The sequence below is a fragment of the Phyllobates terribilis genome, unplaced genomic scaffold (genome assembly GCF_046119375.1).
Source record: "Phyllobates terribilis strain yellow unplaced genomic scaffold, ASM4611937v1 Scaffold_1__5_contigs__length_1240528914, whole genome shotgun sequence".
NCBI classification, from domain to species: domain Eukaryota; kingdom Metazoa; phylum Chordata; class Amphibia; order Anura; family Dendrobatidae; genus Phyllobates; species Phyllobates terribilis.
This window is the reverse complement of record NW_027362761.1, coordinates 1215675716-1215687752: the sequence shown is the minus strand read 5'-3', so window position 1 is coordinate 1215687752 and position 12037 is coordinate 1215675716. Positions and strand designations below refer to the sequence as shown.

The following is a 12037-nucleotide window of genomic DNA, read 5'->3' as shown; positions in this document are numbered from 1 at the left end:
AATACTCGCCATGGACATAGTTGCACATTTGGCCATGGTTTACCTGCAATTATTTGTTGGTCCTCATAAGAAGAGTCCGTGTTCGCCTCCGTCATAGAGTAGCCTCCGATGTCGACAAGCCGGACGTCTACCGGCTGCTCGCTCAGAATCGGAAAAATACATTGATCGACCTCAGTCACGTTCAGATTTTCGTCCTGAAATCCAAAGAGAATCTGATGGATGTTCTAGATTCTCGACCGCTAGCACTTTTTTTTTTTTTTTTTTTTTTTTTATGTTTTCATGTAATTTCAAGCATTAGATGGAAGATATCAAAAACCATCATAAAGTAGAGAAAAATTTTGACCCGGAGTTGTGACAATCGACATGAACCTCAAAAAATATAAAATCGTTTTCCATATTTTCTATTGAATATTTTATGAATTAAATGTAATAATATAGGCGCTCCTACTATTTTCAAGACCTTTATTTCTTGGCCAGAGCGGAGAGTGGATATTTGGAATGTCTCTCGCTCTGGAGGACCTGTATTGTTTTGTATCACACAGACTGCCTCATTGATATGAATGTGCAGAGTGTAATACTTAATTTCTCCAATGGTGGCACTGCAGGAAAACTAAACACTCGCTACAAGGTTTCTCCACCGATCACAACTGATCACTGAGGATCCCAGCAGGTAGGCACTTTGTAATATCGTCAAAATATCCTTCTAACAAGTAGGGATTATCTAAAAAGTTGGATCCCGATCCCTCCTCTGCCAATAGCCAGAAACATGGAGACTACAGGTGAATTTTCTCTATTTTCTGTCTTCTCAGATTTCTTTGACCATTGTTCTTGATTTTTTTTTTATTTCTTCTTGTTTCGGTATTGACCTGAGTTGTAAGCTCCTTGGCCCGCTCCTCACTTCTCAGCTCAGTCTTATACTCGGCTTCCGGTATTGTGGATTCACCCAGAAGCTTCTGTGATACTGCAAAAAATATACGAGACCATAAAAATAATATTCTGAAAAAATAAATAATAATAACGATAATAATGAATTAAATAATGAAACATCAGCCCAGTATCATCAACCAGGTCCTTTGCTTTGTGGGACAGAACAGGTCTAAGAAGCAGTATTTCGAGCTGATACCCTCATAGCCATCCCAGATCCACAAATGTCATCCTGGCCAATGTGCCAGTGACATCATTATGATGGTCCCAGAGCCCAATCAACAATCTCATAGTCATTCCAGTCCCCACAAGTTGATGACCAATTCCAAGGGAGCAAGAACCCACCGATTTCCCGGAGCTCGTCACACCATGCAACATGCCACCATCAGAAGTATTGTATCCTAGGTGAATATGTAGCACCCCGAGGACTCGGCTGCTACAGGGGTATTGCACCTCAGACCAGAGGTGTGGTATTCCACTCCCGGGTAAGGATGGAGTGTGGAACTGAGCTCAGATAGCTGCATGCACTACACTCACCCCATTTCCGGGGGACAGATCAACGGTACTCCCACCAGATAGATGTGCAGGTACGACAGCTTCTGTCCCTGGCTGGAGTGGGGAGGGGGGAGGAACATCCTAGTGGTGTAGGAGCAGAGAGGGGAGGGACTCTGGGCAGAGGTAGGAGCCCATTGGTTGCTCGTCACCTGGGCTCGGGTGTCAGAAGGGAGTATATAGGTGGGCACCATCTTAGATCAGGGTCTGTTCTGTGCAGAGAGGAGCTCAGCCAGAGAGGGCTGATAGGGAGCTGTGGCTCAGTCTGGGCCCAACTCCAGAGTCAGGCCTGGAGTGGAGGCCTGAAGCAGAGAGAGAGAGAGAAGTAAGAGGAAGAAGGAACAGAAACACCAGGAAAGGCCCAGAGACGCAAGAAAAGAGGGAACCCTAAGATCCCACGGAATAACGGGTGAAGGGTTGGCAGAACAGGGTGCCGGATCCCAAACTGGTGAAGGCCAATTATCCTTAGCCAGGAACCGGAGGTCGTGGACAAGTTTTGGCGCGACCCCTCGCCATATCTACCAGGAAGGCATACCATATAGGGTCAGGGAAACCGGGAAAGGTTTCACCACCAGAAGGCCCGAGGGAGCTGGACAAAGGTGGATCCCTGGTGGGGACGGCCAGTAGAAAGGAAGAGAGGGGAGCTCAGGACCACGCTCTGGAACTGCCTGGGAGTTGGCCGAGTCCCGCACCTGGTGGACGCAGCACGGCTCGGGTGGTCCTAGCTGTACACAAGGGACCTGATAAAGAACTGTGAGTAAAGCTGTGAAAACTGCAATTGCACGTCTCTGAGCTTCCTTGTCACACCACCACTACCACTATCATCTTTTCCTGCTTCATCAGCTGCCCTGAGGCTATACCCCTCCCGTTGGGGGTTATACCATCCACGCTGCACATCCGTACCACCGGCCTCAGCGGACTGCCCTGCAGCGGCGGCTTCATAGCCGTATTCAACGGGTGGCGTAGTCGGACACTAATACCATCATACCAATAACTGCCACTTAGTTTGACCACCCTGGGCACGGACCGGGTCACCGCCACACGAAGACTACTACCCCCATCGGATCCGGCTCCGGGTATTCCCCGCGCGCACGCGCGCCGCACTACAGCACTGGCCCAGGGGGCGTGTCAAATATCATTAACCATATGACATTCATGACAAGACCCGACCCTGGCTGATCCTTCACACCTCTCCATGGGCCCCACAGAAGCTGCTTGGGGTTTCCAATGAGATATTTAGATGGTTGGATGAATGAATGTGAAACCACCAATAACACAATGGTGATAAACTCTTAGTTTGGTCTACACCTACAGTCAGCAAATTCTTGGAGCTGCCTCCTACTGTCTTCATCCTGTGAAAGACGAACAAAACAGAATAAGACACTACCACTATAAATGATTGTGACGACACAGCATTTAATCTTAATTAACCAGACGTAAATTCAGTAGGCCAAGAGAAATACGCTATTATCTATATGTTGACTTATAAATGTATGTGTTTCTTTCTTTGGTTGGTCAAGAAACATGGACTTTTGTCATGAGTCTGAATGTTGGCTCTTCTTGTAGGTTGAGTTGATATTTGGTAATTGATGAATGGCTGTTATTTACATGTTATATCAGCTCCTATAGTTTATTGTCTGTTATCTCTGAAGGACAGGGACACAGGGTCATGGAACAATGATGTTTGCTAATATGCTGATTACATATTGTACCAGGCCAGCTAGTTTGGTGACTCAGAGAACAGAGGAGGACAAACTATGCACATCGATTAGATGCTCTAACAATGAGTTAAACTCATCTCAACTCCCCCCTGACCTGTGGATAATGTCTTAAAGGACAGTTTTGAATTATATGAAGGGGGATATGCCTCTGTATCAGAGAGACTTTACAAAGTCACAGCCAAGAGAGACTCTTCAGAACAGCAGCTAGGACACATGGCTCCATCAAGAGAGACACAGATTCTACAGGATGCCAGCTTAAGGGACCACAGCCCTGGCAGGAACAATACAGATATGTTCCATTGACTATCACAGAACTCCTGTATGCGTTCGGAGCAGCCAAGTTGGAACAACCCGGTCACCTGGTCCCATGGATATATGTGGGGTAGCCAGGTTGGGACCGTCCGGTCATCTGGCCCCTATGAATATGCTCGGAGAAGCCAGATTGGGACCCTCCGGTCACCTGGCCCCATGGGGATGTTTGAGGTAGTCAGGTTGGGACCCTCCGGTCACGTGGAACCCATGGAATGTTTGGGTTAGCCAGGTTGGGACCCTCCGGTCACCTGGCCCCCATGGATATGCTTTAAGAAGCCAGGTTGAGCACACCTGGTCACCTGGTCACGTACCTTAATGGACTGTCAGCTTTCTAAACTTGTCGCTTCCTCCTCTCTGTGGGTGCCCGCCAAAATCGGGGTTCCATTGGTGGAGGTAGTTGGCCCTGGAAGCTCCTTTGAGTGCAGCTGCTCTAATCCCAGTGAGTCAGTGGAAGGGTGAGATTGTGTAATTTTGCATAATCTTGTGTATTTTCTGGGACTATTCTATATGTTATTATCTGTTTGGTGGTTCAATAAAGTATTGCCACACAGTTTTACCCTCACCCTGTGTTGTCTGAGTAGTATTATACCCACGGGAGACCCCCGTGTCTTCACAATGATCAGCATCTAATAACTTTACGGAAGGGAAAAAGTGACAAAAAAGTTTCATAAAAATTTCAGATTATGGAACACGGTCACTGTGATGGCACCAGGTCTTCTCAGATAACGTTCAGTTATTACACATTCTTAAAATCCCCTCCTACTTTCTCTGATATCTCCAGCCCACTCTTGATAACCCTTCCCTCACTCTGATGTCACCAGGTCTAAAAAATCACCCATACTGATGTCACTTCTCTAGCTCTTTGTAGGTAACCCCCTAATCTGATGTCAATAATCCTCACAGACTCCCCCATGTTCATAATGATGTCACCTGCTTTATGTAGGTAAACCTACATGTCACTAGGCTGCTCTAAATAACCTTTCTCCTTAATCTGAGGTCATCAGCCCTCCTACATAATGCCACCTTCTCATACTCATGTCAGCAGCCCTCTCCAGATGGCTCTACTCCTTTACTTTGACGCCATGAGCCCTCTGAGGTGACTTCAGCTGGTTATACTGATGTCATGTGCCCTCCGTAGATAACCCGGACCCTCTAATGTCAGCAGTCTTCCCAGATAAACCAACCTCTTCATAATGATGTCCCCAACTCTCTCCAGATTACCCTGTCCATTTAATCTGATGCCACCAGCTCTCTCCAACCTCCCCACCTCCTCATACTAATGTCATCCGCAGATGACCCCACCTTCCTCTGGTCATCAGTTGTCTACACTTTTCCTTTTCTGTCTTTCCTGAGGTGGTACAATAGATCAATACTCCATTTATTCTCCACCCACCCAATAATGATGTCATAACGTTCAACTTCATGGCACTTCTGTGTGGTGCTCGTTGGGTATATCCTCAATGTAAGGACCATTTTATCTTCATAGCATTAATTCTCCTGTATGTTGACGTACAGTTCATGCTGTCTGTAGGGTGCAGGAGCGGAGATGAATGACTGTATATTCCATAATGGTGGAGTCCATATAGTTCAGTACATTACCTCACTGATGATGTCCGACTCGGAACTGCTGGATAACTGGAGATCTGGGGGCAAAGAGCAACAGTTACCAGATGGGTGGTGTGAGACCCACCTCCAGAAGCTCTCCTCACCTCCCATCCTACCTCCAGAGACATTAATATGGAGGAAAGTATGTGCCCCCCACATCCACCTACGGGGGCTCATCTGTCCTCCATATATATCCATAGACATTAATATGGAGAAAAGTATGTGCCCCCACATCCACCTCCAAGAGCTTTCCGGACCTCTTATCCTACCTCCAGAGACCTTAATATGGAGGAAAGTATGTGCCCCCCACATCCACCTCCAGAAGCTCTCCTCACCTCCCATCCTACATCCAGAGACATTAATATGGAGAAAAGTATGTGCCCCCAACATCCACCTACGGGGGCTCATCTGTCCTCATCTACATCCATAGACATTAATATGGAGAAAAGTATGTGCCCCCCACATCCACCTACGGGGGCTCATCTGTCCTCATCTACATCCATAGACATTAATATGGAGAAAAGTATGTGCCCCCACATCCACCTCCAGAAGCTCTCCTCACCTCCCATCCTACCTCCAGAGACATTAATATGGAGGAAAGTATGTGCCCCCCACATCCACCTCCAGGGGCTTCTCTGTCCTCATCTACATCCATAGACATTAATATGGAGGAAAGTATGTGCCCCCCACATCCATCTCCAGGGGCTTCTCTGTCCTCATCTACATCCATAGACATTAATATGGAGGAAAGTATGTGCCCCCCACATCCACCTCCAGAAGCTCTCCTGACCTCCCATCCTACCCCCAGAGACCTTAATATGGAGGAAAGTATGTGCCCCCCACATCCACCTACGGTGGCTCATCTGTCCTCCATAAATATCCATAGACATTAATATGGAGGAAAGTATGTGCCCCCCACATCCACTTCCGGGGGCTTCTCTGTCCTCCATCTACATCCATAGACATTAATATGGAGGAAAGTAGGTGCCCCCCACATCCACCTCCGGGGGCTTCTCTGTCCTCATCTACATCCATAGACATTAATATGGAGAAAAGTATGTGCCCCCCACATCCACCTCCAGGGGCTTCTCTGTCCTCATCTACATCCATAGACATTAATATGGAGAAAGTATGTGCCCCCCGCATCCACCTCCAGGGGCTTCTCTGTCCTCATCTACATCCATAGACATTAATATGGAGGAAAGTATGTGCCCCCCACATCCACCTCCAGGGGCTTCTCTGTCCTCATCTACATCCATAGACATTAATATGGAGAAAGTATGTGCCCCCCACATCCACCTCCGGGGGCTTCTCTGTCCTCATCTACATTCATAGACATTAATATGGAGAAAAGTATGTGCCCCCCACATCCACCTCCGGGGGCTTCTCTGTCCTCATCTACATCCATAGACATTAATATGGAGAAAGTATGTGCCCCCCACATCCACCTCCGGGGGCTTCTCTGTCCTCCATATATATCCATAGACATTAATATGGAGGAAAGTAAGTGCCCCCCACATCCACCTCCGGGGGCTTCTCTGTCCTCATCTACATCCATAGACATTAATATGGAAGAAAGTATGTGCCCCCCACATCCACCTCTGGGGGCTTCTCTGTCCTCATCTACATCCATACACATTAATATGGAGGAAAGTATGTGCCCCCCACATCCACCTCCAGGGGCTTCTCTGTCCTCATCTACATCCATAGACATTAATATGGAGGAAAGTATGTGCCCCCCACATCCACCTCCAGGGGCTTCTCTGTCCTCATCTACATCCATAGACATTAATATAGAGAAAAGTATGTGCCCCCCACATCCACCTCCAGGGGCTTCTCTGTCCTCATCTACATCCATAGACATTAATATGGAGGAAAGTATGTGCCCCCCACATCCATCTCCAGGGGCTTCTCTGTCCTCATCTACATCCATAGACATTAATATGGAGGAAAGTATGTGCCCCCCACATCCACCTCCAGGGGCTTCTCTGTCCTCATCTACATCCATAGACATTAATATGGAGGAAAGTATGTGCCCCCCACATCCATCTCCAGGGGCTTCTCTGTCCTCATCTACATCCATAGACATTAATATGGAGGAAAGTATGTGCCCCCCACATCCATCTCCAGGGGCTTCTCTGTCCTCATCTACATCCATAGACATTAATATGGAGGAAAGTATGTGCCCCCCACATCCATCTCCAGGGGCTTCTCTGTCCTCATCTACATCCATAGACATTAATATGGAGGAAAGTATGTGCCCCCCACATCCATCTCCAGGGGCTTCTCTGTCCTCATCTACATCCATAGACATTAATATGGAGGAAAGTATGTGCCCCCCACATCCACCTCCAGGGGCTTCTCTGTCCTCATCTACATCCATAGACATTAATATAGAGAAAAGTATGTGCCCCCCACATCCATCTCCAGGGGCTTCTCTGTCCTCATCTACATCCATAGACATTAATATAGAGAAAAGTATGTGCCCCCCACATCCACCTCCAGGGGCTTCTCTGTCCTCCATATATATCCATAGACATTAATATGGAGGAAAGTAAGTGCCCCCCACATCCACCTCCGGGGGCTTCTCTGTCCTCATCTACATCCATAGACATTAATATGGAAGAAAGTATGTGCCCCCCACATCCACCTCCGCGGGCTTCTCTGTCCTCCTCTACATCCATAGACATTAATATGGAGGAAAGTATGTGCCCCCCACATCCATCTCCAGGGGCTTCTCTGTCCTCATCTACATCCATAGACATTAATATGGAAGAAAGTATGTGCCCCCCACATCCACCTCCGGGGGCTTCTCTGTCCTCATCTACATCCATACACATTAATATGGAGGAAAGTATGTGCCCCCCACATCCATCTCCAGGGGCTTCTCTGTCCTCCATATATATCCATAGACATTAATATGGAGGAAAGTAAGTGCCCCCCACATCCACCTCCGGGGGCTTCTCTATCCTCATCTACATCGATAGACATTAATATGGAGGAAAGTATGTGCCCCCCACATCCACCTCCGGGGGCTTCTCTGTCCTCATCTACATCCATAGACATTAATATGGAGGAAAGTATGTGCCCCCCACATCCACCTCCAGGGGCTTCTCTGTCCTCATCTACATGCATAGACATTAATATAGAGAAAAGTATGTGCCCCCCACATCCACCTCCAGGGGCTTCTCTGTCCTCATCTACATCCATAGACATTAATATGGAGAAAAGTATGTGCCCCCCACATCCACCTCCAGGGGCTTCTCTGTTCTCATCTACATCCATACACATTAATATGGAGGAAAGTATGTGCCCCCCACATCCACCTCCAGAAGCTCTCCTCACCTCCCATCCTACATCCAGAGACATTAATATGGAGAAAAGTATGTGCCCCCCACATCCACCTCCGGGGACTTCTCTGTGCTCGTCTACATCCATAGACATTAATATGGAGGAAAGTATGTGCCCCCCACATCCACCTCCAGGGGCTTCTCTGTCCTCATCTACATCGATAGACATTAATATGGAGGAAAGTATGTGCCCCCCACATCCACCTTCGGGGGCTTCTCTATCCTCATCTACATCCATAGACATTAATATGGAGGAAAGTATGTGCCCCCCACATCCATCTCCAGGGGCTTCTCTGTCCTCATCTACATCCATAGACATTAATATGGAGGAAAGTATGTGCCCCCCACATCCACCTCCGGGGGCTTCTCTGTCCTCATCTACATCGATAGACATTAATATGGAGGAAAGTATGTGCCCCCCCACATCCACCTTCGGGGGCTTCTCTATCCTCATCTACATCCATAGACATTAATATGGAGGAAAGTATGTGCCCCCCACATCCACCTTCGGGGGCTTCTCTGTCCTCATCTACATCCATAGACATTAATATGGAGAAAGAGCAGATTAGTGTTGCAGATTTCAGCTTTCAGCAGAATGGCTCGGCTCTGACTTTGAGGGAGAATGATCTGTTTTCTGCAATGTGACAAACAAGAGAGGTCACACGATATAATGTATAACACGGCGGAATCTGCTGCCTGCGGAAGATATTCCCTGCAATGTATAAGCCTGCAGCTGTGGTATACTTCATATTAATGTCTATGGGTTTAGAAAGGGAGGTCAGAAAAGCTTCTGGAAGTTTATCATTAAGGTGTCTCGAGATTTTTGTCCATATAGTGTATATCAATACATATACCCCTGTACACCCTACCCATAAAACTATACGCACCCTTGTGTACGTGCATTACTATATACTACTATACACCTTGCTATACATGTCTGTATATTCAGAACTATACATTTACCTCTATATTACACTTCTGTTCATGCCCGTGGCTGCAGGACAACCCAGAAGAACGTGACCCCGGATAATGGTAATCCCACCTGTGAGCTGGCGGAGCTCCTCTTCTATGCAGGAGATATTAATGTCAGCGTCCGGCTCCACCGCGGCCTCCGGCTCCACCGCAGCCTCCGCCATCATCTTCTTGAGTAAAAGCAGGAACTTCTCTCTACTTTATTTCTATATTATTAGAGAATTGAAACTCCCCTCCCAGATCCTGCAGGTTCAGAGCCTTCGTCACTTCTCCTAATGTGGACAGGGCTGGGCACGGCCAGGAGTCGGCCACTTCCCCATAGCAGAACTTTATGGCCGAGGCCTCGTTCTCGTCCGCCTTTACTGTGCTTTTAATATGTAATGTATGAATGGACTTGTGACGAGCTGCTAAGGGATCCCACGTCGTCTTTCTATTTTCTTAAGGATTTATGTTTTTGTTTGTTTTTTTTGCTACTTAAGGACATTGCAGGACCTTAAGTAGCCATGGTTACGACCAGTAAAGGCTAGCTAACTAACTGTCACTATATCAGTGGTTGTAACCATGGATACCTGAGGTCCTGCAGTGTCCTGCCATAGCCAATCAGACAAACTATACTACATTTCTATTTGGAGGTATGTGCTAATATTATTATTACACCTACTACATATTGAGATGGGATCTTGGATATGGGAATACCCCTTTAAGTGTATTAATTGGTTGCCCCAACTTTAGGCACTGAGATTGTACCGGCTTCCTACAATCTAAACTATCTGAAGGCCATACACAATTGATAGCTGTAGGGTAAATGACCATCCAGCTTTCTCACCAAGCTCCGCCATGTACAGGAGTGTTCGGTTGAGCGTTCCTGTGTTCTGTATAAGAGAGCCGCTGCTGGTCTTCCCTGGTGAGGACTTATCTCCCGAGTAAACATGTTACACACATGTCCTGCGTATCCAGGGCTCCGCTTCCTTCCCCTGGCTTCGCTGCCCTCTGTTGTGCTTCACATCGGGTTTTGCAGGTTGGATCAATGACATAATCTCCTTAGACCTATATAAGACCCATTTAGACACACACATGTGTCTTGGGAATGAGACTCTAGACCTCTACGTTTGGTGTGCTCCACCTTCTGTGATTCTGTGCTTTTCCTTGCTTCCATCCCTGCAGGGCTCCACTTCATCCGTCCTGCTGCTCCTGAGATCCTGGAGTGTGCCAGGTCCTCACTGCCCATGTGCCTTCCTGCCTGCTTCATCAACGCCAGGAGTCCATGTGCCCACCCAGAGCTGAGGCTTAGAGGATCCACCTGTCACGCTGTCTCTGTGTACTGGAGGTAGGGGGCCTAAGCTGACCCTAAGCTGGGGCCCTGACTAATCCCTCTACCTGGAGGTACTGTTAAAGGTACAGAGGTCCAGGCCGCCAGCGTAACCCCTACCTCCTGAGGATCCCTGCACCTAAGTAATCTAGTCCTGAGAAGGACCCCGATAACAACAAAAGGGGACAGGTAATAATATGTCAACACTCAGTACTTAGACGAACGAGACAGTACAAGGGTAAAACCAAAACCACCTTGCATACAAAAACTACACAACTACAACAGAGGGAACACCAACGGGAAAGGAGATAAATGATAAAGCGAGGAAGGGAAAAACCACTCCAAATACACTTAGCTCTGAAACTCCAAATACCATGATCCGCTCTGTTAGTCTGAATGAAATGCTTTCACCGACACTTCCCTAACAGACCAGCAGGCATTTGAAGGAGTCTCACTACAGCAGCATTGATTGCAGCTGGGCGAGGCTGGACCTTGTCTAGCACAGAGAGAGAGAGTTAACTCCCTCACTGCCGAAAAGCACAAAGCACCAAAAACTCAGCTGCGAGAAGTCAGGCTGTGCAATCGTGACGATCTTCGTGGCGACACAACCATGACACCACCTCTCATGGTGAGCCTAACAGAACAAAAGGATCGGAATCAGCCATCGAAAATCCAACAGTCCAGATGCTTCTCTCCGCAGATATTATTGGGGGGAGAGTAAGGAGGCCCCCAAACACCTTAAACCTTCAGGAAATGCCGCCAATTTTGTCTGGTTTGACCGAATTAAGTCTAATGTGAATGAGGGACTTTGGCTCAATCCCATATTTTCCATTATGATCTTACAATTTTACATCAGAATTCTTCTGATCTCTTGGTAGATTTTCAGGTAAGATCAGGATGTTTTTTGTTCCTGCCAAACTACAACAGTCGGCTTCATATTTGATAATCTAAGGTTTCACCTTTATTTCTTCCTCAGGAGTTCAGATGACGAACTACTCTTGTGTTTTTCAGCTTTAGCCTACCGACAAATGAATATTGTCCTCTACTTTTCCAGTACTGTACAGAACCCATGGATCCATTAGTAATGGTGAGATGTTCAGGTCCTGAGGTTTCGACGCTTCCTCTCACATCCACACCTTCACCCTCACCTCCATGCGTATCTTCCATTTATAATACGTATGTGCGCAGATGATACTTTGCCCACTTGGACACCGGGGCTGTTTTCTTACTCTGCCCCCCTATAACTACACCCCCAAGTAGGACTCTTGCTGACTTTGGACTTTTTTTAGGTC

At 47.3% G+C, this 12037-nt stretch overlaps 1 protein-coding gene across 3 annotated transcripts in view; it reads right to left on the bottom strand.

The window, feature by feature from the left end:
• The window catches only part of LOC141164434 (shootin-1-like), an 89729-nt gene extending 79947 nt beyond the window's left edge, over window positions 1-9782 (bottom strand). For 2 of the 3 annotated variants that reach the window (XM_073649649.1, XM_073649660.1), the window contains exons 1-5: window positions 9507-9780; window positions 5109-5152; window positions 2789-2828; window positions 867-961; window positions 44-194 (exon numbers count right to left, since the gene is read on the bottom strand). In XM_073649649.1, the coding sequence (XP_073505750.1) occupies window positions 44-194; window positions 867-961; window positions 2789-2828; window positions 5109-5152; window positions 9507-9603 (427 nt within the window). In that variant the 5' untranslated portion in view covers window positions 9604-9780. Of the gene's footprint in view, window positions 1-43; window positions 195-866; window positions 962-2788; window positions 2829-5108; window positions 5153-9506 lie in introns of all 3 variants that reach the window. The other variant, XM_073649670.1, reaches the window with a different exon arrangement.
• Window positions 9783-12037: the final 2255 nt, after the last annotated feature.